This window comes from Nerophis lumbriciformis, linkage group LG17, assembly GCF_033978685.3.
Source record: "Nerophis lumbriciformis linkage group LG17, RoL_Nlum_v2.1, whole genome shotgun sequence".
Lineage (NCBI taxonomy): Eukaryota > Metazoa > Chordata > Actinopteri > Syngnathiformes > Syngnathidae > Nerophis > Nerophis lumbriciformis.
The window spans coordinates 26,232,501-26,258,994 of record NC_084564.2 but is presented as its reverse complement, the minus strand read 5'-3'; the positions used below and the strand labels follow the sequence as shown (position 1 = coordinate 26,258,994).

General features: G+C 40.3%; 1 protein-coding gene across 1 annotated transcript in view; it reads right to left on the bottom strand.

Moving 5' to 3' along the window:
• The window catches only part of ttc12 (tetratricopeptide repeat domain 12), a 106,568-nt gene that overhangs the window by 10,099 nt on the left and 69,975 nt on the right, over positions 1–26,494 (bottom strand). Inside the window, exons 18-20 of the mRNA XM_061972979.1 lie at positions 18,816–18,917; positions 9,765–9,864; positions 9,398–9,626 (exon numbers count right to left, since the gene is read on the bottom strand). Of these exons, the coding sequence (XP_061828963.1) occupies positions 9,398–9,626; positions 9,765–9,864; positions 18,816–18,917 (431 nt within the window). The remainder of the gene's footprint in view (positions 1–9,397; positions 9,627–9,764; positions 9,865–18,815; positions 18,918–26,494) is intronic.

The following is a 26,494-nucleotide window of genomic DNA, read 5'->3' as shown; positions in this document are numbered from 1 at the left end:
CTGATTATGCCATTCGTTTTCGAACACTGGCCGCAGACAGCGGATGGAACACTACAGCACTCTATGACGTCTTCCTCAAGGGGCTGGCCGGCCCGCTTCTGGAGCGACTTCTACCCAGAGACCTACCCGCGAACCTGGACGACCTCATCACCCTCGCCATCAGGACAGACCAACGACTACAGGAGTTCAAGTTTCTCCAAGGAGGCCGTCCGACGGATCCAGACCACCAGCCGCAGTTTTCCCTCACCGCCAATTCTACTCCAGGTCCTCAACCAACAGTACGGCTTCCCTATTCCCTGCCTGAGAGGGGAGAGGAGCCCATGCAGTTGGGCCGGGCAAGACTCCCACTGGTAGAGCGCCAACGTCGCCTCAAGGAGGGGCGATGTTTCTATTGTGGGGAGGTGGGGCATCTCGTGGCCGCCTGCCCTTCCAAGTCGACCCAGGTGAGGGATCAGAATCCTGCCTCAAGTGCTACTGTGCGTACCTTGACACCCATTAAGGTAACCAATGACTCTATTAGTGTGGTTATGCATGTTTTAATTGACTCTGGGGCCGATGAGAGCTTGATGGACTGGGGTTTAGCCAAGAAATTGGGAGTAAAAACAAGGGCCATCACACCCCCCCTTAAGGCTAGCGCCCTTAATGGTAGCGCTTTATTCACGATCACCCATGTCACAGAACCCGTAGCCATAGACATTGATAATCACCACGAACTATTGAACTTTTTTTTGTTTCACTCACCAGCACGCACCCTGGTATTGGGATATCCATGGCTCGTTTACCACAACCCCCACATAGACTGGCCCACAGGCAAAATCAGGGGCTGGGGAAGGAACTGCGTGGGGAAGTGTATGAGGGTTAGTGCCCCAGCAAGAACCACCACGAATATAAACTCTGTTTCTGCTCACTTTACCATAGAACCACAGCACTCAGATTTGACGTCAGTACCTCCTTGCTATCACCACCTGAAGGAGGTCTTTAATAAGGTAAAAGCTACATCGCTCCCACCACATCGTCCTTACGATTGTGCTATAGACCTCATTCCCGGATCTACCATCCCCAAGGGGCGCCTATATTCGGTTTCAGGTCCCGAAAAACATGCTATGAAAGACTACATACAGTCCTCACTTAAGACGGGACTCATTCGTCCCTCATCGTCACCTGCTGGAGCAGGGTTTTTCTTTGTATCCAAGAAAGACGGCACCCTGCGACCGTGTATAGACTATAGTCCCCTCAACGACATAACAATAAAGAATCGGTACCCTCTGCCATTAATGTCATCGGTTTTCGATCAGCTCCAGCAGGCCAAAGTTTTAACCAAGCTTGACCTACGCAATGCTTATCACCTCATTCGCATTAGGGAAGGTGATGAGTGGAAAACCGGATTTAACACCCCTAGTGGCCACTACGAATATTTAGTAATGTCTTTTGGTCTCACTAATGCCCCTGCTGTTTTTCAGGCTATGATTAATGATGTGCTGAGAGACTTTTTGGACAATTTTGTTTTCGTCTATCTTGATGACATACTAATTTATTCTGACAATCTGGACATTCACAGACACCATGTCAGCCAGGTTTTGCAACGGCTCCGGGAAAACCACCTGTACGTAAAAGCTGAAAAGTGCAAATTCCATGCCGACACCATCTCCTTCCTGGGCTTCATTGTAGCCCCTGGAAGTGTACAGATGGATCCGGCTAAAGTTAGCGCAGTCGCCAAGTGGCCAACACCTGATAGTCGTAAGAAGGTTCAGCAATTCCTCGGTTTTGCGAACTTCTACAGACGATTTATCAGAGGCTTTAGCGCAATAGCTTCCCCTCTCCATGCTTTGACTTCTCCACAGGTGCGCTTCCACTGGTCTCCGGAGGCAGAGAGGGCGTTCCAGGATCTCAAGCGCCGCTTCACGACTGCACCCATCCTCACGCTACCAGATCCACAACGCCAATTTGTGGTCGAGGTGGACGCGTCGAACGAGGGAGTTGGGGCGGTCTTATCCCAAAGACTGGAGGCAGATGGCAAGACCCACCCCTGTGCTTTTCTGTCTCGCCGGTTGAGCCCTGCAGAACGTAACTATGATGTTGGCAACAGGGAACTTCTGGCGGTCAAGGTAGCGCTGGAAGAGTGGCGACATTGGTTAGAGGGGGCACAACATCCTTTCATAGTTTGGACTGACCACAAGAACTTGGAATATATTCGAAACGCCAAGAGACTGAATTCACGTCAGGCCAGGTGGGCATTGTTTTTCAATCGTTTTAACTTCACGTTGTCTTACAGGCCGGGGTCCCGCAACGTCAAGTCAGACGCTTTGTCACGCCTCTACGACCCCGAGCCTGCTGCCAAGGTACCAGAACCCATCCTTCCACTGAACTGTGTGGTTGGAGCGGTCACTTGGCAGATAGAACGAGAGGTAAGGCACGCTAATGGTGAGACTCCTCCACCTAGTGGGTGCCCAGAGAATCGCCTGTTTGTCCCGGTCAGTCTGCGCCCACAGGTGATCCATTGGGCTCACACCTTGCTGCTTACCTGCCATCCGGGGGTCCGGAGAACTATGTTTATGATCTCACAGCGGTTCTGGTGGCCATCCATGGAGGCGGGGGTCCGGGAGTACATCGAGGCGTGTCCGGTCTGCGCTCGTAACAAAACATCCTCTGGGCCACGTGTTGGACTTCTACAGCCGCTGCCTATCCCTTCCAGACCGTGGTCTAACATCTCTATTGACTTCGTCACTGGCCTCCCGGTCTCAAGAGGTAACACCACGGTGCTCACCGTGGTCGATCGATTTTCAAAGATGACACATTTTATTGCCTTGCCAAAGTTGCCCACAGCCAAGGAGACTGCTCAGATATTGATGCAACACGTTTTTAGAATTCATGGATTTCCCACAGACATTGTATCAGACCGGGGGCCCCAATTCATCTCACGGTTCTGGAAGGAGTTCTGCAAGCTCATCGGGGCTACAGCCAGCCTGACATCAGGATACCACCCGGAGGCAAACGGCCAGACCGAGCGCCTCAATCAACAACTGGAAACCGGCCTCCGATGCCTCGTGTCCCAGAACCCAACAACGTGGAGTTCCCACCTGGTCTGGGTGGAATATGCCCATAACTCCTTGCCTACCTCTGCCACTGGTTTCTCCCCCTTCAAGTGTGTCTATGGCTACCAACCGCCAGTGTTCCCAGACTCAGAGCCAGAAGTTTCCGTGCCCTCCGCCCACGCCCTGGTGCGCCGATGCCGTCGTATTTGGCTTGCGGCCCGACAAGTGCTCGCTCGCCAAGGAGATCGGGTCAAGAAAGCAGCCGACCGGAAGCGGCGCCCAGCACCTGATTACCGGCCAGGACAGCGAGTATGGCTATCCGCCAAAGACCTGCACCTCAAGGTTCCCTCCAAGAAATTAGCGCCCAGATTCGTGGGTCCCTTCCCCATCACCAAGGTCATCAATCCAGCAGCAGTACGCCTCCGCCTACCCAGGTCGCTCCGCGGCCACCCTACTTTCCATGTCAGCCAAGTCAAGCCTGCCAAAGAAAGCCCCATGGTCCCAGCCACCAAACCCCCCCCACCGCCGCTGGAAGCTGTAGACGGAGGACTTCTGTACCAGGTCAAGAAACTTTTAGCGGTACGCAAAAGAGGTCGAGGTAGACAGTTCTTGGTGGATTGGGAGGGGTACGGTCCAGAAGAGAGACAGTGGATTCCCCAACGGAACATTGATGACCCCTCCCTGATCCGGGACTTCTATAGACTCCACCCTGAGGTCCCTGGGCCGTCAGGAGTCGGCCCTAGAAGGGGGGGTTCTGTCACACCTGGGTGAAGTCTTGTCTGGGTTTCGTCTGTTGTCATGTTGTCTTGCCATTTCCTGTTTTATTTTGAAAGGTTAACTCTCCCTCTCGTTTCAGGTCACTTGCCCTTCCTCCTGTTTCACTGGTCTGATGTCTCTCCTGATTGCCTGATTGTTCCCACCTGTGTCACACTCCCTCATGTGTATAAATGTCTCGTCCTCCTCTTGTCTTGTGCCAGAGTGTCTCGTTACTTCATGTGCGTACCTCCAGCGTTCCCTTGGCATAGCATTGTCCACAGCCACAGCCACGTTTCTTGTATTTCTTTTGGATCCATGGGAGTATTTTGATTTGTAAGTTTTCTCAGGTAAGATTAGCTTCCTAGCATCACCTCCATTGGAGCGACTTTTGTTATACTTAGTAGTTTTTTTGTTCATAGCCCCTTTTTCCCTCCGTAGATGGAGCGTTTTTGAGTTATTGATATTTTTGTTAGTTTAGAGCTCAGGTCAGTTGTGTTTTTATAGCCTGTTTTGTTTCTCCTGTTTTGGACCCCTTCCCTTGTCCAAATAAATATATTGTCTTCAAATCCTGCATCTGTGTTCAGAGTCCTGTTCTGGTCGTGACAGAAATCACTAAATTCCTTGCTATAGCTGGTTAAGAAAGGTTTTTCTTAAACTGTTCAACAATTTTTTTTTCGCATTTGTTGACAAAGTGGTGACCCTCGCCCCATCCTTGTTTGTGAATGACTGAGCATTTCATGGAATCTACTTTTATACCCAATCATGGCACCCACCTGTTCCCAATTTGCCTGTTCACCTGTGGGATGTTCCAAATAAGTGTGTGATGAGCATTCCTCAACTTTATCAGTATTTATTGCCACCTTTCCAACTTCTTTGTCACGTGTTGCTGGCATCAAATTCTAAAGTTAATGATTATTTGCAAAAAAAAAATAAAGTTTATGAGTTTGAACATCAAATATGTTGTCTTTGTAGCATAATCAACTGAATATGGGTTGAAAATGATTTGCAAATCATTGTATTCCGTTTATATTTACATCTAACACAATTTCCCAACTCATATGGAAACGGGGTTTGTAATTAACTAGATTACTCGTTACTATTAAAAGTAACAAACGCCGTTATTACGAACACTGGTGATAATGTATGTTGATGACACATTTTTGCTATGTCCCGCAAACTTGACAGCGATGAGCAAACGTTGCTACTAATAAGTTTTTTTTACAAGTAATATTGTCAGTGGAGGAGGAGGAATAGGTTAGCATGCTACACTAAACACCATAGTATATGCTAACTGCATAGATAGAATTCTGGGATGTAAACAAAAGTGGGTGGACCAATACAAATATCAACAGTAACAATAGCAAGTATAGTATCAGTATATGGTCAATCAGTAAATGGAAATAAGTTCCTGGACACAAGAGGGTTTTCGAAGCAAAAAAACTAATGATTTAAATCAGAGCCAATATTAGTTTGCTTAAAATATGTAATAAAAGGGAATAAGGAAATTATCTACGCATTGAATTGATATTGTTACATCGTAAATCTCCGTTTTTGTCTGATTATAACAATGATCAAAAACTAATCATTCAATGACCTTGAAAATTTGAAGAATCAGTATCGGCATTGGAATAACCAATACCCCTGTAACTACTTGGTATTGGATCGTTACCCAAATTTGTAGTATCACCCACAACTGATGTGAAATATCTGAACAACAGAAACATACATGCGTATTACAATGTAACGGAAGTGTAGATAGAACCATATTACAACAAAAAGTAACTAGCTATTAACAGTAAATTAGCAGATAGACCAATACCAGATTTGAGAAAATGATACAATCGCAATATGTTAGCGCATATGTCAGCAGACATATTAGGAGCCTTTGTAACCCGTTTTGAAATGGTTCTGTTATCATTTATGTGTCAAATAATATGTGATATAGGCTGGATTGTGTATCGCAATATACAAAACCCAAAACCAGTGAAGTTGGCACTTTGTGTAAATGGTAAATAAAAACAGAATACAATGATTTGCAAATCCTTTTCAACTTACATTCAATTGAATAAACTGCAAAGACGAGATATTTAATGATCAAACTGAGAAACCTATTTATTTATTTTTTTGCAAATAATCATTAACTTAGAATTTAATGGCAGCAACACATTGCAAAAAAGTTGGCACAGGGGCATGTTCACCACAGTGTTACATGGCCTTTCCTTTTAACAACACTCAGTAAATGTTTGGGAACTGAGGAGACCAATTTTTTAAGCTTCTCAGATGGAATTCTTTCCCATTCTTGCTTGATGTACAGTTTAAGTTGTTCAACAGTCCGGGGGTCTCCGTTGTGGTATTTTACGCTTCATAATGCGCCACACATTTTCAATGGGAGACAGGTCTGGACTACAGGCAGGCCAGTCTAGTACGCTAGAAGGTTTCTCATAGTCATTCACATCGACGTCCCACTGGGGTGAGTTTTCCTTGCCCTTATGTTGGCTCTGTACCGAGGATGTCGTTGTGGCTTGTGCAGCCCTTTGAGACACTTGTGATTTAGGGCTATATAAATAAACATTGATTGATTGATAGTACCCGCACTCTTTTACTACGAAGCCACGCTGTTGTAACACGTGCAGAATGTGGCTTGGCATTGTCTTGCTGAAATAAGCAGGGGCGTCCATGAAAAAGACGTTGCTTGGATGACAACATATGTTGCTCCAAAACCTGTATGTATCTTTCAGCATTAATGGTGCCTTCACAGATGTGTAAGTTACCCATGCCTTGGGCACTAATGCACCCCCATACCATCACAGATGCTGGCTTTTGAACTTTGCGCCAATAACAGTCCGGATGGTTCTTTCCGAAGGACACGACGTCCACAGTTTCCAAAAACAATTTGAAATGTGGACTCGTCAGAGTACAGAACACTTTTCCACACTGCATCAGTCCATCTTAGATGAGCTCGGGCCCAGCGAAGCCGGCGGCCTTTCTGGGTGTTGTTGATAAATGGCTTTCGCTTTGCATAGTAGAGCTTTAACTTGCACTTACAGATGTAGCGCCGAACTTTAGTTGCTGACAGTGGTTTTCTGAAGTGTTCCTGAGCCCATGTGGTGATATCCTTTACACACTGATGTCAATTTTTGATCAAGTACCGCCTGAGGGATCGCATTGTCGCTTACGTGCAGTGATTTCTCCAGATTTTCTGAACCTTTTGATGATATTATGGACTGTAGATGGTGAAATCCCTAAATTCCTTGCAATAGCTTTTTGAGAAATATTGTTCTTAAACTGTTGGACAATTTGCTCACGCATTTGTTGACCAAGTGGTGACCCTCGCCCCATCCTTGTTTGTGAATGACTGAGCATTTCATGGAATCTACTTTTATACCCAATCATGGCACCCACCTGTTCCCAATTAGCCTGTTCAACTGTGGGATTTTCCAAATAAGTGTTTGATGAGCATTCTTCAACTTTCTAAGTCTTTTTTGCCACTTGTGCCAGCTTTTTTGAAACATATTGCAGGCATTAAATTCTAAAGGAGTTAATATTTGGGGGAAAAAAAGCTTACCAGTTTGAACATTAAGTATCTTGTCTTTGCAGTCTATTCAATTGAATATAGGTTGGAAAGGATTTGCAAATCATTGTATTCTGTTTTTATTAGGGATGTCTGATAATATCGGCCTGCCGATATTATCGGCCGATAAATGCGTTAAAATGTAATATCGGAAATGATCGGTATCGGTTTTTTATTATCGGTATCGGGTTTGTTTTGTTTGTTTGTTTGTTGTTTTAATTAAATCAACATAAAAAACACAAGATACACTTACAATTAGTGCACCAACCCAAAAAAACTCCCTCACCCATTCATTCACACTCATTCACACAAAAGGGTTGTTTCTTTCTGTTATTAATATTCTGGTTCCTACATTATATATCAATATATATCAATACAGTCTGCAAGGGATACAGTCCGTAAACACACATGATTGTGCGTGCTGCTGGTCCACTAATAGTACTAACCTTTAACAGTTAATTTTACTCATTTTCATTAATTACTAGTTTCTATGTAACTGTTTTTTTATTGTTTTACTTTCTTTTTTATTCAAGAAAATGTTTTTAATTTATTTATCTTATTTAATTAATTTTTCTAAAAAGTACCTTATCTTCACCATAGCTGGTTGTCCAAATTAGGCATAATAATGTGTTAATTCCACGACTGCATATATCGGATATCGGTTGATATCTGTATCGGTAATTAAAGAGTTGGACAATATCGGAATATCGGATATCGGCAAAAAGCCATTATCGGATATTCCTAGTGGTGACCCTCACCCCATTCTTGTTTGTGAATGACTGAGCATTTCATGGAAGCTGCTTTTATACCCAATCATGGCACCCACTTGTTCCCAATTAGCCTGTTCACCTGTGGGATTTTCCAATTAAGTGTTTGATGAGCATTCTTCAACTTTCTAAGTCTTTTTTGCCACTTGTGCCAGCTTTTTTTAAACATGTTGCAGGCATTAAATTCTAAATGAGTTAATATTTGAAAAAAATAAAGTTTACCAGTTTGAACGTTAAGTATCTTGTCTTTGCAGTCTATTCAATTGAATATAGGTTGGAAAGGATTTGCAAATCATTGTATTCTGCTTTTATTAGGGATGTCGATAAATGCGCTAAAATGTAATATCGGAAATTATCGGTATCGTTTTTTTTATTATCGGTATCGTTTTGTTTTTTTTGTTTGTTTGTTTTTTTATTAAATCAACATAAAAAAACACAAGATACACTTACAATTAGTGCACCAACCCAAAAAAACTCCCTTCATTCACACTCATTCACACAAAAGGGTTGTTTCTTTCTGTTATTAATATTCTGGTTCCTACATTATATATCAATATATATCAATACAGTCTGCAAGGGATACAGTCCGTAAGCACACATGATTGTGCGTGCTGCTGGTCCACGAATAGTACTAACCTTTAACAGTTAATTTTACACATTTTCATTCATTACTAGTTTCTATGTAACTGTTTTTATATTGTTTTACTTTCTTTTTTATTCAAGAAAATGTTTTTAATTTATCTTAATTAATTTTTCTAAAAAATACCTTATCTTCACCATACCTGGTTGTCCAAATTAGGCGGAATAATGTGTTAATTCCACGACTGTATATATCGGTTGATATCGGTATCGGTAATTAAAGAGTTGGACAATATCGGAATATCGGCAAAAAGCCATTATCGGAAATCCCTAGTTTTTATTTACAATTTACACAACGTGCCAACTTCACTGGTTTTGGGTTTTGTATATTGTAGGCCATACTTACAAACGATTCATTGATTACTAATTTTCCCTCTTGTTTATTAAAGAAAGGTAGTCAAATGCCTATCTCTATTGCAAATGTCAATAATCCATGCATTTTAGGTTGCAAATGGATTGCAATGGCAGGGAGTCTGTTTCATCACATATTAATTAATATAAAATGTTTAACAATTCAGTCGTTTATCTGCAAACATCATTGTCACTCTTCCATCTAATGTGCCAGTTTGCTTTAGGCCATTTCCTAGCATATAATCAACAACATGTGCTCTATAGATGCAGTGAGAGGGCACCTGGGCTCCGATTGACATAGCTTCCCCAGAGCAATGGCTGCATTTTGCTGCACGGCTGTCCTCTTAGCATCCCCTGCAGCGTGGCGAAGCAGCTGAAGTACGATATCAGTGCCCAGCAGGTTGCTGGCAATATCCTTCAACTCGAGGCAATGGGCCAGGCAGAGGGCTGCATTTCCTGACACCATCTCATCACAGCTTGCGCTCAGCAAATGACGGAAAACAGATAGCGCTGCGATAAACAAAAAGCAAATAGGAAGACAATGAGCGTTCGAATACACGAAGACGTACGTGCAATGAACAGAAACGTGTATTCTGCATACAAGGTCAAATGTGAAAAGTAAATTGGAGCCTGTCAATCGTGCCTTACTTCTGTCAGACTTCACCAACTCCCGCCGGGCCGAGTGGCTGGCAGCCGTGCACACCGCCAGAATCTTTATAGCATATTTAGTGGCAGTTGATTCTGTTCTCTGGCAACCAGTCAAGAAACAAGATTATATTGGACAAATATTGAGAGACAGCATGTTTGTGAACTTAATAAAAGCGTCCCTGGGGACTCAACAACACTCATGTGGCCTAGTGGTTAGAGTGTCCGTCCTGAGATCGGTAGGTTGGGAGTTCAAACCCCGGCCGAGTCAAAGACTATAAAAATGGGACCCATTACCTCCCTGCTTGGCACTCAGCATCAAGGGTTGGAATTGGGGGTTAAATCACCAAAATGATTCCCGGGCGTGGCCACCGCTGCTGCCCACTGCGCCCCTAACCTCCCAGGGGGTGATCAAGGGTGATGGGTCAAATGCAGAGAATAATTTCGCCACACCTAGTGTGTGTGTGACAATCATTGGTACTTTAACTTTTATGTCAGCGCAGATCTGGAGAGTATAACCATGGTAAAGCCGTGATATGAGCAAGGTAATCCGTATAAAAAAATCTAACTTTTTTATTGAAAGAAATAAAAATGAACAGTCTATTGGATACTGACTGCAGTGATTGTGTTTCACCTGACTACATGCTCTTTAAGCTAAATAATGTTGTGGGTAAGATTATTACATTATTACATAGAAAAAGAAAAAAGACATTTCTGCAACCTTTTTTGTTTTTTTTTACTCCAGCATGATGTTAAAATAGAATTAATGTTAGCACTGTGGCTCACATAGCTATGCTTGTGATCCAATCCAATCCAATCCACTTTATTTATATAGCACATTTAAACAACAAAATGTTTCCAAAGTGCTGCACAACAATATTAAACACAATTAAAAACAATATAAAATAAATATGATTAAAAACAATTTCAAAGGGTAAAACCAATTAAAGCAGTAAATAGAAAGCAACATTTTAAAAACACAGAGGACAACAGAGGACCACACAACTCACGTAGTGTTAAAAGCCAGAGAATAAAAGTGGGTCTTAAGACGAGACTTAAAACACTCCACTGTGGGAGCAGTTCGAACATGGAGGGGCAGAGTGTTCCAGAGCTTAGGGCCGACCACAGAGAAGGCCCTGTCTCCCCTGGTTTTAAGTCTCGTCTTGGACACCACGAGCTGGAGCTGGCTCTCGGACCTCAGAGCGCGCGCAGGATTGTAAGTTTGGATGAGGTCCGAGATATACTGAGGTGCCAGTCCATGTAAAGCTTTAAAAACAAACAGCAAGGTTTTAAAATCAATTCTAAAATGAACAGTGATGCTAATGTTTGTGTTAGGGTTGGGCGTATAAATTTAACCATCGATGTTATCTATACCGAAGGGGGTTTTGGTATCAGGGGCTGTATTTATCAAGCGTCTTAGAATTACTCCTAAGAAGTCTGCTAAGAGTTGACTTATGAGTAAAGAAATTCTTCGCTGAAAGCTGCACTTAAAAGTTAGTTATCAAGCGTCTTACTCACACTTTCAGCGAAGCATAGGACTGAATCTTAAGTGTCACACTCAGAGCTGAATTACGACATTACTATGTGCCGTAAACGGAATTTTATTTGACGTCATTTCTGTGTCAATAGAAATGACCAATCACGGAAGGGAATCCCTTGTCTAAGAATAAAGAAATATCTTAGAAATATTTAAGTGGACAATGGGAGTGTATATTTATGACAATAAACTACAAAATAATACAAAACAAACAAACAATATTGGCAATGAATCAAAATTTGGTGGTAGCAGGGGTGTATAATGTAGCCCGGAAGAGTCAGGGCTGCATGGGATTCTGAGTGTTTGTTCTGTTGTGTTTATGTTGTGTTAAGGTGCAGATGTTCTCCCGAAATGTGTTTGTCATTCTTGTTTGGTTTTGGTTCAAAGTGTGGCGCATTATTAGTAAGAGTGTTAAAGTTGTTTTATATGATCACCGTCAGTGTAACCTGTGTGGCTGTTGACCAAGTATGCATTGCTGTCTCTTACGTGTGCTATCAGAAGATGTATATTGTATAGCAAGTGTTGGGCTGGCACGCTGTCAATACAGATTGTAGAGGGCGTCAAATGTTGTACCATCACGCAAGCCCTTAATTTAGCTTTAAGGGTGAAAATCGGTGAATATTAATCCCAGGAGTTTTCTGCGAGAGGCACTGAAATCCGGAAGTCTCACGGGACAATTGGGGGGTTCGCCGCATCAGAGTGATCAAAAAGCCGCGGGTTGCCGACCCCTGGTCTAAACGATACCGTTTGATCAGCTGCTCGTCATCAAACAAAGCCAGGACATCCTTCCGCTCCCTGAACGTTTGCGCACGTCTCTCTCACCTCAGTGCCATCCCCCGCTGGCAACTCCTAACCACTTAGAACACCTCTGAAGGTCTCTTAAATATCAAGGAGAGTAGGAGTGATTCTTAGACTTAAAAAAGTTGATAAATAGCTTTTATTCTTAAGTTTGAGAGTAGGACTACATTTCGCAAATTCTCAGGACTTAAGTGTAAAATGGCACTCTAAGACGCTTGATAAATACGGCCCCAGATCTATACTCGCGTGGTGGGGGTCGATACTTTTGTTGCAGTTACTCATCTGTATGTCCAGAAAAAATACTCACTTTCCTTACAGTTTTTTCCAATTGCTTACACACTAAATTTGACATTTTCACACAGTTAACAAAAGTCTACACACAGTAAACAAAACCACTGTGCAGATGTGCCTAATATTAGGCATAGACTCTGCTTCACAGTTTTTGCGAAATATTACACACAATGCTTTACACACACCTTCCCATCTTGCACACAGATAAGGATTGTGATACCCACATGTTCACACTTTACACACACACTAGGATTGTGATACACACATCTTCACACCTTACACAAAGATAACGATTGTGAAGTTACTTCCTGGTCAATCCAAAGTGCTGGCTTGCCAACGACCACACAATTGAACACATCGGATAATCACATCCGCCAGGTGTAAAGACACACAGGTGATACATTGAAAATACAGCTTTCAAGTGGTTGCTACAGCTATACACTTTTTTCCATTTGTAATGTTTATCTCCAGATTGTTTTTCAAACTCAGATTTTAATTTGTACTGCATGTCATTGTTGACTACTGTGATATGTTACTTTACCTGACTGTGGTCAAAATACATATTTGCAGTTTGCAGCATCTTGAAAAAATTACAGGATATTTTTACTTTCTCTTTAGATCCTTACGTATCGGCCCACTTCAAAGTAAACAATGACGATTGGTATGGATTTGCCAATATATTTTGTCAAGTTACAGTAATCATTCATCATATATGCTAAAAAGGTCAGGAAACATGCCCCAAACATTTGATTTCTTAGAGTAAAATGTTTTTTTTTTATAAATGTGTTTTGTATGTATCAGTGTTCTGGGTAACTCACTCCAATAGTGTCTTATCATTTGAAGTCTGTGTGAGTGAGATGACAATAAAACTGCATTTTTACAAATGCTTGCTTCATATTTTGGATATTGATTTTTGAAATAAGTAAAGCAAGAACAAATATTAAATACAGATGTATTTCAGTTTTAGGAGTTAAATGGTGGAACAAGCTCAGTGATGAGCTGAAGACATGTACTTCTTTGTTAAGATTTAAGAAAACATTGAAAGGTGAGATAATTGAAAATTATAAAATATAGTAACAATTACTTTCATCCCATTCATTTTGATTTTTTTTTTTTTAACATTGATGTTCCAGGTAATCTTATTTTCAGTGAAGGTTTAGGATAGGCAAATATAAGCTTTGGCTTCAGCCTATTCCTTTTTCGGTCATTCTTTTTTTCTTTTCTTTTCCTTTTGTGTGTAAATGTGTATGATTGTTATATATGTATAGTCTGTACTCTTAAACTGGTCACACAAAATGGTTAATGGCTGATGGTTGATTATATGACCGAAATAAACTTATTTCATTCATTGAAGTGTGTCATTTTGCAAATAATCTAGGGATTAAGAAAATGTAATGTTGTGTTTGGAAAAGTGTGTAAATTCTTTTGAAAAAAGACACACAGTTAGTGAAATTGTGTGTAAGCAAATGGAAAAAACTGTAAACAGTCGTTCATGCAAGTGTTTCCGACTGAAGCTCTCGCTCTTTCTCTCCCGAAGCTCTCGCTCTTTCTCTCCCTCGCGCTCTCCCTAAATTGTTACATTGTTGGATTTTTGTTATTTCGCATTTATAACTTAATCCATAAATAATTGTGTGCAACTGAATGTGATAAGGGAATTTTTTAAATACATGTTGTACTAATAGTTTTTTTAATAGTTGCATTTAGTTATAAAAACATTTTTATTTGAATAAAATATTTTTCTTGTGTTGTCATAGTCACACGATTACATACTTGCCAACCCTCCCAGATTTTCCGGGAGACTCCCGAAATTCAGCGCCTCTCCCGAAAACCTCCCGGGACAAATTATCTCCCGAAAATCTCCCGAAATTCAGGCGGACTCAGGTCCATGCGGACCTGAGTCCGCTTTCCCACAATATAAACGGTGTGCCTGCCCAATGATGTTATAACTGTAGAATGATTGAGGGCGAGTTCTTGGTTTCTTATGTGGGTTTATTGTTAGGCAGTTTCATTAACGTCCTCCCAGCGCGGTAACAACACACAACAACAGCAGTCACGTTTTGGTCTACCGTAAGGCAGTTCGTCTGCCGTAAACAGCAATGTTGTGACACTCTTAAACAGGACAATACTGCCATCTAGTGCATTTGATGAAAGCACTTTTGTGCGTGCCACACAGCAATGCATCATCAGAGAGGGTGTTCAGCATGGTTAGAAAAATAGTGACAGAGAATAGAACAAGGATGGACAATTCAACCCTTAACTCAACAAGTATATGTGTAAATAAATGAACACTGAAATTCAAGTATTTATTTTATATATATATATATATATATATACAATAAAATAAATATATATTTATAGCTAGAATTCACTGAAGGTCAAGTATTTCTTACATATATATATATATATATATATAAATGATAAATGATAAATGGGTTGTACTTGTATAGCGCTTTTCTACCTTCAAGGTACTCAAAGCGCTTTGACACTACTTCCACATTTACCCATTCACACACACATTCACACACTGATGGAGGGAGCTGCCATGCAAGGCGCTACCAGCACCCATCAGGAGCAAGGGTGAAGTGTCTTGCTCAGGACACAACGGACATGACGAGGTTGGTACTAGGTGGGGATTGAACCAGGGACCCTCGGGTCGCGCACGGCCATTCTTCCACTGCGCCACGCCGTCCCATATATATATATATATATATATATATATATATATATATATATATATATATATATATATATATATATATATATATATATATATATATATATATATATATATATATATATATATATATATATATATATATGAAATACTTGACTTGGTGAATTCTAGCTGTAAATATACTCCTCCCCTCTTAGCCACACCCCCAACCACGCCCCTCTACCACGCCCCCCACACACCTCCCGAAATCGGAGGTCTCAAGGTTGGCAAGAATGCACGATTATTATTATTTCTTTTTTTTTTTTTACTTAATTTTTAATGGAATTTTTATGGGAACAAATATATATACATATATATATGGACTATACAGTATATAGACTTAATAGTCATATAAAGATATCTGAGTTGAAATAGTGCTACATTTAAGAGAAAGGAAGAAATACAATGGTATTTTGTTAAAAAAAAGAAAAACACACAATATGCTTGTGGAAATATTGTTTTTTCCAACATACTTTTTTTTCACCCTTTCAGTAGGCTACTTATCATCAAAAAGGTGCTTATAACAAACATTTCTGAAATACATTTTCCACTATGACATTTCAAGTCAAAATATACGTTTTTGTATCACTATAGGGTTGTACGGTACATAGGTAGTACCAAAGTATCAATCAATCAATCAATCTTTATTTATATAGCCCTAAATCACAAGTGTCTCAAAGGGCTGCACAAGCCACAACGACATCCTCGGTACAAAGCCCACATACGGGCAAGGAAAAACTCACCCCAGTGGGACGTCGATGTGAATGACTATGAGAAACCTTGGAGAGGACCGCATATGTGGGTAACCCCCCCCCTCTAGGGGAGACCGAAAGCAATGGATGTCGAGTGGGTCTGACATAATATTGTGAGAGTCCAGTCCATAGTGGATCCAACATAATAGTAAGAGTCCAGTCCATAGTGGGGCCAGCAGGACACCATCCCGAGCGGAGACGGGTCAGCAGCGTAGAGATGTTCCCAGCCGATGCACAGGCGAGCGGTCCACCCCGGGTCCCGACTCTGGACAGCCAGCACTTCATCCATGGCCACCGGACCTGTGCCCCCCCCCCCCCTCAAGGAAAAGGGGAGCAGAGGAGAAAAGAAAAGAAACGGCAGATCAACTGGTCCAACAGGGGGGCTATTTAAAGGCTAGAGTATACAAATGAGTTTTAAGATGGGACTTAAATGCTTCTACTAACATGCCAGAGGCTGTTCACCTTGGAGACCTGCTGCGGATATGGGTACGGTCTGGCGCGAGATTTACACCTTCAGTACTAATGAATTGAAAAAGGTACTTGATAACCAGTGAAAAATACACATACTTTTTTGGCATCAGCATGCTGCCGTGCGGCGGTGACAAACAGAGCCGAGACGCACGTTGATTGTGTCAACACGCACACACAGAGCACATACAAGCAGATACAATAGGGAGAGGAAAAATGGCAAAAAACTGCAATTGTACAGGTTATAAAGAGGATGCGTGAAGCGCTATGGAGGTATTTTGGCTTCAGAATTTTAACGATAAAGGTGACAGTCTAAACATGGAAGTGCCACGCTGCATGCGCTGCTTTAAAACATGCCTCACCAAAGGTGGCATTAAAATATTACAATATTTGCTTCAAACTTAGGTAAATATTTGGTTTAGTTTAGTCTTTATTTGAAGGGACAATGCACAGAAACATTAAACTCAAAGACAGATATGTTCTGTACCAGATTATAGCTAAATAGCTTATTTCCATCTGCAGTCCCTGGCTACCTAAATTAAACGGATTCAAAAATCATGCAATAAAATTATGACAATAAAATCATACTATAGCATGTAATCAAATTAAAAAAAGTCATACAATGCCCTTTCATTGACACATACTTAATCTACACTAAAACCACACTTCATTTACATCATCACAAAAAGACAATACATGCTCTTGTTCACATCTGTCATCATTTGTAAAAACAACCATGATTTTAACAGACACACCTCACAATTTACAACAAAAATGTTGTCATGGATAAATATAATACACATTAAGTTGATGTGTCAATCATAGTGCCCACCTTAGTGACCGTGTGAGCAGCTTTGATTGCTTCAAAGCCACTTTTTAACTTCAATTGTGAATGAAGAGTAATCTGTTAGACTTTTCAAGTTTGTTGTGAGGTCGTTCCATTCCTTTATCGCTTTATATGAAAAGGCTGATTGTGGAAAATATGTTTTACATCTGGGTACGCTACACTGCCCCCTGGTGGAGGCTCGTGTGTTTCTAGTTGTCACAGCAGATGTAAACTGGACAAAGTGCTTAAGTGGCGCTGGTGCAGTGTTATTTAGGATTCGATGGGCCATTCGTATTGATGCTAATCTTTGAATGTTAGCTAAATTTAACAATCTGTATTTTTGGAGAACTAAACAGTGATGGTGGTGTTGTGGTTTTCGGTCAAGGATTTTGAGCGATTGTTTAGATAACAAACTGCACAAGGAGTAAAAAGTGACAGGTAAGAATGTAATTAATTGTTGCGCATGCATAGATACGTAGCCTGTTGCCAATTACTAGCGAAGTCAAAACCACTCACGTAGCGCAAACTAAGCAAGTAAATTGACTGAATTTCTTTAACAAACTCCTACAATTTATGTTTTATCTTTAACGATGAGGTGGTGACTTGTCCAGGGTGTACCCCGCCTTCCGCCCGGATGCAGCTGAGATAGGCTCCAGCACCCCCCGCAACCCCGAAAGGGACAAGCGGTAGAAAATGGATGGAATATGTGTTTTATCTGCTACATGTCTTATCTGTGTCGTTTTAGCCATCGTATTGTTTTTAGTATTTACTAATGATTGTATTTGTCTCAAAGCACAGCCCAAGAGTGGCAATCATAAATCATTAAGCATTTAATATAATGTCAATAAAGGTTTATATTGTATTATAACCTAATTCTACATTATGGCAGGCTATATGTAATATGATAAATTGTAAATTGTGCTTTGAGTGCAATAAGAAAAGCCCAGTCTGTTTATGCCTTAAATTTTATTTACAATCTCCTAAAATTGATCTTTGATTTCAACAAGAAACATATTTTTAATGCATCGTAAGATTTTCTGTTCAAATTAAGCAACTAATGACATTTTTTGTGATCCCCTTTATTTTGAAATGTATCGATAAGCATCAAAAATCACTTCATATTGTGGTACTAGCATTTAAATACTGGTATTTTATATCACTATCGGCAATACTGCTTTGTTTTAACTTGCCATCGAATCATTACCAACATTCCTAGAATTGCCCACCCATTGTTAGTATCTTCCTTTTCCACTCCTTGATTATGTTGCATGAAGTTGAACAACCAAGCAAAACCAAACCACAGTGGTGTGAAATAAGAGGGGGGCGTCTTTTTCTGGCTTCACACTACAGTCTGGTAACAATTACACTTTTTGATTTGATGTTTTAATATTAAAAGCAGTTGACATCTATTTACACTTGTATGACTGTTTCACTATTTGAAAATGTTTATAATGGTTATATCAAATAAATTGTTTTCAAATTCCATTACTTATTTTTAAATCTGAGAAAATAGTGTGTCAGTGTGTGTTTTGGAATTGATTGAAAATGTAACTGTACACCTGAAAGCTGAGACAGTGTGTGTTGAGTGCAGTTCAAGTACTGTACTTACCACCTTAGGCATGCAATATGTCACAATAAACTGAGCATGGTTGTGTGTACAGTGGAGTACCTTCAGCAGTCGCCGCACAGTCTTTGCCACATGTCGCTGAACCACATAAGTAACAGCCTCGGAGGACTGTGGGAGGACGGTGCTCAACACACCCAAAGCTCTCTGGCAGGACAAGGAAAAACATTGGCATTAGCGAGACAATGCCAACAGGCAAAAGGAAAAGAAAAGAAAAGTACAGTTTCAGCATGTAGAGTATATAAAAAAGTGATTTCTTTAGTTGGCGGGAGGGAAACACTATCATAGAACTACTTGGTATTGGATCGTTACCCAAATGTGTAGTATCACCCACAACTGATGTGAAATATCTGAACAGAAACATACATGCGTATTACAATGTAACGTAAGTGTAGATAGAACCATATTACAACAAAAAGTAACTAGCTATTAACAGTAAATTAGCACGTAGACCAATACCAGATTTGAGAAAATGATACAATCGCAATATGTTAGCGCATATGTCAGCAGACATATTAGGAGCCTTTGTAACCCGTTTTGAAATGGTTCTGTTATCATTTATTTGTCAAATAATATTCTGTGATATGGGCTGGATTGTGTATCGAAATATACAAAACCCAAAACCAGTGAAGTTGGCACTTTTTGTAAATCGTAAATAAAAACAGAATACAATGATTTGCAAATCATTTTCAACTTACCGGTACATTCAATTGAATAGACTGCAAAGACAAGATATTTAATGTTCAAACTGAGAAACGTAATTGGGGTTTTTTGCAAATAATCATTAATGGCAGCAACACATTGCAAACAAGTTGGCACAAGGGCATTTTAACCACTGTGTTACATGGCCTTTCCTTTTAACAACACTCAGTAAATGTTTGGGAACTGAGGAGACCAACTTTGGAAGCTTTTCAGGTGGAATTATTTCCCATTCTTGCTTGATGTACAGCTTAAGTTGTTCAACAGTCCGAGGTCTCTGTTGTCGTATTTTACGCATCATAATTCCCCACACATTTTCAATGGGAGACAGGTCTGGACTACAGGCAGGCCAGTCTAGTACCCACACTCTTTTACTATGAAGCCACACTGTTGTAACACGTGGCTTGGCATTGTCTTGCTGAAATAAGCAGGGGCGTCCATGAAAAAGTACAGTTTCAGTATGTAGAGTGTATAAAGAAGTGATATTTTTAGTTGGCGGGAGGGAAACACTATCATAGACCGAGCATTCAAAGCTAATGGCTTTTTTCAGGAGAAATTGGTAGTACAGGAAAAGGATGCAAATATTTAAAAAAAAAAAAGACACCAGCTGATTCAAGGCAGGGGTTCTTAACCTTTTTCACAACGAGGCCCAACTTTTCCACTCAAATGTTAACACTGAATTAGTAATCTTACTCTTGACTTTGGTCTTGATTCAAACCATGGGTGTCAAACTCTGGCCCGCTCCCACATACATACACAAATACAGTACATACCAACATACTCAAAGTTCGTACATCCACACGCACATTCACTGTACAAACATACATATACACACATACTTTACATCATGGGTGTCAAACTCTGGCCCGCGGGCCCCCCCCCCCCCCCCCCCCCCAACTCCGCCCACCTCAACCGACGCACGGAGAAGGGGGGGAGGGGGGGGGGGCAGAGTTTGGGGTGTATATTGCAGCCCGGAAGAGTTAGGGCTGCATGGGATTCTGGGTATTTGTTCTGTTGTGTTTATGTTGTGTTACGGTGCAGATGTTCTCCCGAAATGTGTTTGTCATTCTTGTTTGGTGTGTATTCACAGTGTGGCGTACATTTGTAACAGTATTAAAGTTGTTTATACGGCCACCCTCAGTGTAACCTGTATCACTGTTGATCAAGTATACATTGCACATTGCATTCACGTGTGTGTGTGCGTACAGAAGCCGCACATATCTTGTGACTGGGCCGGCACGTTGTTAAAATGGATGAAAAGCAGGCGTGACGACAGCTCGTAGAGGACGTTTAAGGCAGTGCCTTTAAGGCACGCCCCCAAAACTGTGGTCCGGGTGGTCTATGAGATATAACGACTGATGAACACCTTCGTTCGATAATGAAGGTTGTCTCAGCTCAAAGCCTGAGCCCCGACATTAATGAACTAGCATCCAAGAAAAGATGGCAGGTATCAGTGTGTTGCAAACTGAGCAGTTTAAAGTCCTGAATGGTTGGTTTATTCATTGTTATTTTATTTTCAAATTTATTAGCCTGTAGAAAAAGTTAATGTTGATATTTACCTCAGAAGGCTGCAAATAGAAAAGAGGCATTCAATTTTTATTTAAATTGTATTTGATATGCCAATTATATTTTTTAATTATTATTATTATTATTTGAAACTCGATTTTGCATGTCACTATAAAGTTATATAAGCCTTGCTTGTTCAATATTCAATGCAAAACTTGTTTGGGTCCCTATTAAAAGGTTAATTTGTTCAACCTTGGCCCGCGGCTTTGTTCAGTTTTAAATCTTGGCCCACTCTGTATTTGAGTTTGACACCCCTGATTTAAACGATGCTTTAGGGCATGAATTTAATCGTTGGTACTGGCAAGGCAAAACAGGCGGTGTAAGGATGGTGAGAGATTATATAATTGCTATTTGTAGTGTTCATGCAATAATAGGGTTGCTCGAGATCACGAGAAAATAAAATCAAGCATGTAAGAAGGGCTACTTTAGCTAGTTCAACGCTTTTTTTTTTTCAGTTTTAGATTTGGGACACACTAACAGTGCATTGCTTTTGTTTGTGATGATTTGATCAAAATCCCAAACTTTTTCATGAATATACAAATGCTAACAAAATGTGCTTATTTTACATCATTCAAAGCTAACCTTGATTATCCACAATAAATACAAGTATTGTACACAAAATATGGCTAAAGAACTGGCGCCTAATTTAAAAATGTTGCTACGCACAAAAAAGTTGCGTCAGCAAAATGGTGAACCGTGTGTACGTAACTTTGGTATTTACGGAAAAGTCCCATGGGGAAAAAAAGGTTGAATATTTCCACGCATCCTTTCGACTAGGTGTAGAGTTCATGCAAAGTATTTAAAGAATCAGCTCATACTTACGTTAAAAACACATATGCACAAAAAAACTTGGCAAAACATATTTCATGATGTATAAGCGTTCTTCTAATTCTGGATACATTGTATATTCATTTGTTAAAGCCAAAATAGCAAATATGTGCGCTGTATTTATTGTATATACAGTTATAACGCGGTGTATCAAGGAAGGATTATTAATTTTGCAAATGTTTAGTTGACTGGCATAGCTGTTGGGAGGTCCATCTCATTAATTGTGTGTGTGTCCGTCCACATAGTGAAAAGTTAGTTTTTTATAAAATAACGACCCAAAAAATGATTGATTTCAGCACAATATTCAAGGTATGAATTGATGAAATTATGATGGTAGGGTACATGTATCTTTTTTAATACAAACCCCGTTTCTATATGAGTTGGGAAATTGTGTTAGATGTAAATATAAACGGAATAAGATGATTTGCAAATCATTTTCAACCCACATTCAGTTGAATATGCTACAAAGACAACATATTTGATGTTCAAACTGATAAAAATGTTTGGGTTTTTTGCAAATACCGGTAATCATTAACGTGACAAAGAAGTTGGGAAAGGCGGCAATAAATACTGATAAAGTTGAGGAATGCTCATCAAACACTTATTTGGAACATCCCACAGGTGAACAGGCAAATTGGGAACAGGTGGGTGCCATGATTGGGTATAAAAGTAGATTCCATGGAATGCTCAGTCATTCACAAACACGGATGGGGCGAGGGTCATCACTTTGTCAACAAATGCGTGAGCAAATTGTTGAACAGTTTAAGAAAAACCTTTCTCAACCAGCTATTGCAAGGAATTTAGGAATTTCACCATCTACGGTCCGTAATATCTTCAAAGGGTTCAGATAATCTGGAGAAATCACTGCACATAAGCAGCTGAGCCTGTGACCTTCGATCCCTCAGGTTGTGCTGCATCAATAAGCGACATCAGTGTGTAAAGGATATCACCACATGGGCTCAGGAACACTTCAGAAACCCACTGTCAGTAACTACAGTTGGTCGCTACATCTATAAGTGCAAGTTTAAACTCTCCTATGCAAGGCAAAAACCGTTTATCAACAACACCCAGAAACGCTGTCGCTTTCGCTTGGCCTGAGCTCATCTAAGATGGACTGATACAAAGTGGAAAAGTGTTCTGTGGTCTGACGAGTCCACATTTCAAATTGTTATTGGAAACTGTGGACGTCGTGTCCTCCGGACCAAAGAGGAAAAGAACCCTCCGGATTGTTATAGGCGCAAAGTTGAAAAGCCATTAATGCTGAAAAGTACATACAGGTTTTGGAGCAACATATGTTGCCATCCAAGCAACGTTACCATGGACGCCCCTGCTTATTTCAGCAAGACAATGCCAAGCCACGTGTTACATCAACGTGGCTTCATAGTAAAAGAGTGCGGGTACTATACTGGCCTGCCTGTAGTCCAGACCTGTCTCCCATTGAAAATATGTGGCACATTATGAAGCCTAAAATACCACAACGGAGACCCCCGGACTGTTGAACAACTTAAGCTGTACATCAAGCAAGAATGGGAAAAAATTCCACCTGAGAAGCTTAAAAAATGTGTCTCCTCAGCTCCCAAACGTTTACTGAGTGTTGTTAAAAGGAAAGGCCATGTAACACAGTGGTGAACATGCCCTTTCCCAACTACTTTGGCACGTGTTGCAGCCATGAAATTCTAACTTAATTATTATTTGCAAAAAAAAAAAAAAAAAGTTTATGAGTTTGAACATCAAATATCTTGTCTTTGTAGTGCATTCACTTGAATATGGGTTGAAAAGGATTTGCAAATCATTGTATTCCGTTTATATTTACATCTAACACAATTTCCTAACTCATATGGAAACGGGGTTTGTACATTTAGGACCTGATCTACTACATGTATTAAAACTAGGGCTGTTAAAGTCAATGTGACAATAACGCGTTACCTATAGTTTTCTTTAACAGCGCACATTTTTTGACACGCAATTAACATATACGTTTCGTTTGTGAATCTTGGTCCATTCCGTAGCGTGGGAAAATGTATCTACATTCAGTCACTGTTGAGCCTCAGGCAAATACAAATAGTGAGCAGAAATGGACAAGGAAACAGGTACATTATGAAAAGCCCAGGCAAGTCATTTTTTCCAGCAACACTATTTTCATCCACGATAGCCATGCCTACTGGAGCGCATTCATTCAGAGAAGTGGAGCTTCACTTCTGTGTTTGGATTCCAGTTTAGTGCATTGATAACATAAAATGTAGATGTTTACTGTAATTGGTTTAGTAATAGGATATACAAGCTCAGCAGAAATGAAAGACGGTAGTCAGGAAGTCTAAAGGCAGTTTTTTATCTGTCTATCGTCAAAACATGTCAAGACACCTCTTCTTAAACCAATCAAAACAAAAACGCTATGTGTCACATCCTGTCCTATGTAGTATACTAGTATAGTACCGCGATACTAATGAATCATATTCAGTACTACACCACCTCTAAAAAGTACCGGTCTCCCCTGGGGACGGGCAAGACGGCGTTTCGTCATCACGTCATGACATTGCTGGTTTTACGAGCAGAGGAGCATGTTCGGCAGTGCACAATCACTGAGTACTTACAAGCAGACAGTGTGTAGACTTAAGACTTAAAAACTAACAATAAAGGTGAAGTTATAACACTGAAACGCCCTCAGGAAGAGGTGCTTTAAGAAATGGCTAACTAGCTAGCGGCTAACGTCCAGCCGCAGTCTGCAGTGTTTTAGCTACTTCTAAATCACTAATCCTCGCCTCCATGGCGACAAATAAAGTAAGTTTCTTACAAGTATCATCCCTGCAGGACGAGGAATAGCTAAACATGCTTCAATATCATGTTTATATATAGTATAAACGGTATAGCTCGGTTGGTAGAGTGGCCGTGCCAGCGACTTGTGGGTTCCAGGTTCGATCCCCGCTTCCGCCATCCTAGTCACTGCCGTTGTGTCCTTGGGCAAGACACTTTACCCACCTGCTCCCAGTGCCACCCACACTGGTTTAAATGTAACTTAGATATTGGGTTTCACTATGTAAAGCGCTTTGAGTCAGTAGAGAAAAAGCGCTATATAAATATAATTCACTTCACATTCACTTCACTACACACCGTAGGAGGAAACGATAGCTCACTGGCGTCACAATGTAAACAATCGCCATGGGTGGATCTACACCTAACATCCACTGTAATGATACCAAGTATGGGCACGTATCTAGTCAATACTACTATGATTACATCGATATTTTTTAGCACCACAAATTTTTTTTTTCATTTTTTTTAAATTCATATTATGATTATAAACTCAAGAAATACGTCCCTGGACACATGAGCACCTAAATTATGACCATTGCATGATCACGTAACTACTTGGTATCTGATCGATACCAAAATTTGTGGTATCATCCAGGACTAATGTAAAGCATACAAACAACAGAAAAATAAGTGATTATTACATTTTAACAGAAGTGTAGATAGAACATGTTAAAAGAGAAAATAAGCAGATATTAACAGTAAATGAACAAGTAGATTAATAATACATTTTTACAGCTTGTCCTTAACAATTTTGACAAAATAATAGAATGAGAAATGACACAATATGTTACTGATTGCGTCAGCAGTTTAATTAGGAGCCTTTGTTTGCTTACTTACTAATAAAAGAAAAATGGTCTTGTATGTTTACTATTTTATTTAAGGACAAAATTGCAATAAGAAACATTTGTTTAATGTACCGTAAGATTTTTTGTTAAAATAAAGCCTGTAATGACATTGTTTGTGGTCCCCTTTATTTAGAAAAGTATAGAAAAATATCAAAATACATTTTGGTACCGGTACCGCTACAAAAATATTGGTATCGGGACAACCCTAATACAAAGATATGAACACCATTAACTTGTAAAACATGTAATGTACAAAATATCAGTGTTACGTCTGCGATTGTCATGTTCCCTCCAACGCAGGAAACAAGCAGGAGCGGCGTTCAGGTACGATGAAGCTTTTCTTTTTAATAAATTAAACGCAGGACAAAAAATACAGAACTGAGGACGCTAAAATAAAAAAAATTGTCACCAAGGGTGAAAAAACGAGGAATGCTAGTGTGTAAACAAAACACTAGAGCGAGGAGAAAAACCAGGAGAACGTAAATGTTTTAACTGTTTTTTACTTTTTAACTGCTTTTTATCTAACAAATTGTTCTTAGGGTAATTTTTATTTGCTTTTTCAATGTGTATTTTACTTCTGTTTTAAATGTTATTTTTAAAGTCAGTCCTTAGCCTCTATTTCTTTGTGGTGTACAGCCCTTTGTTCTTCAACTGTGCTTGTTTTTAAAGGGCTTTATAAATAAAGTTGGTATGGTATGGTAAATGTTGCCTATAGCAAACATTGACCCAGCTGGGGGACAAAAGTATAAACGGGAGTGATCAACCAAAATACCTGGTGGGAACACTAATTGCTAAACAAAGACAGGTGAGGAGAATCAGTGCCCATGGAAACCAACAGTAAACAGTGCCCATGGAAACCAACAGTAAACAGGGAAAGAGGGTGCACCCAGGAAACAGACTAAAACAGAAAAAACTACCAAACCTAAATCATGCCATGACCCCGGTGACGGATCATGACAATCAGAAGCATTTATC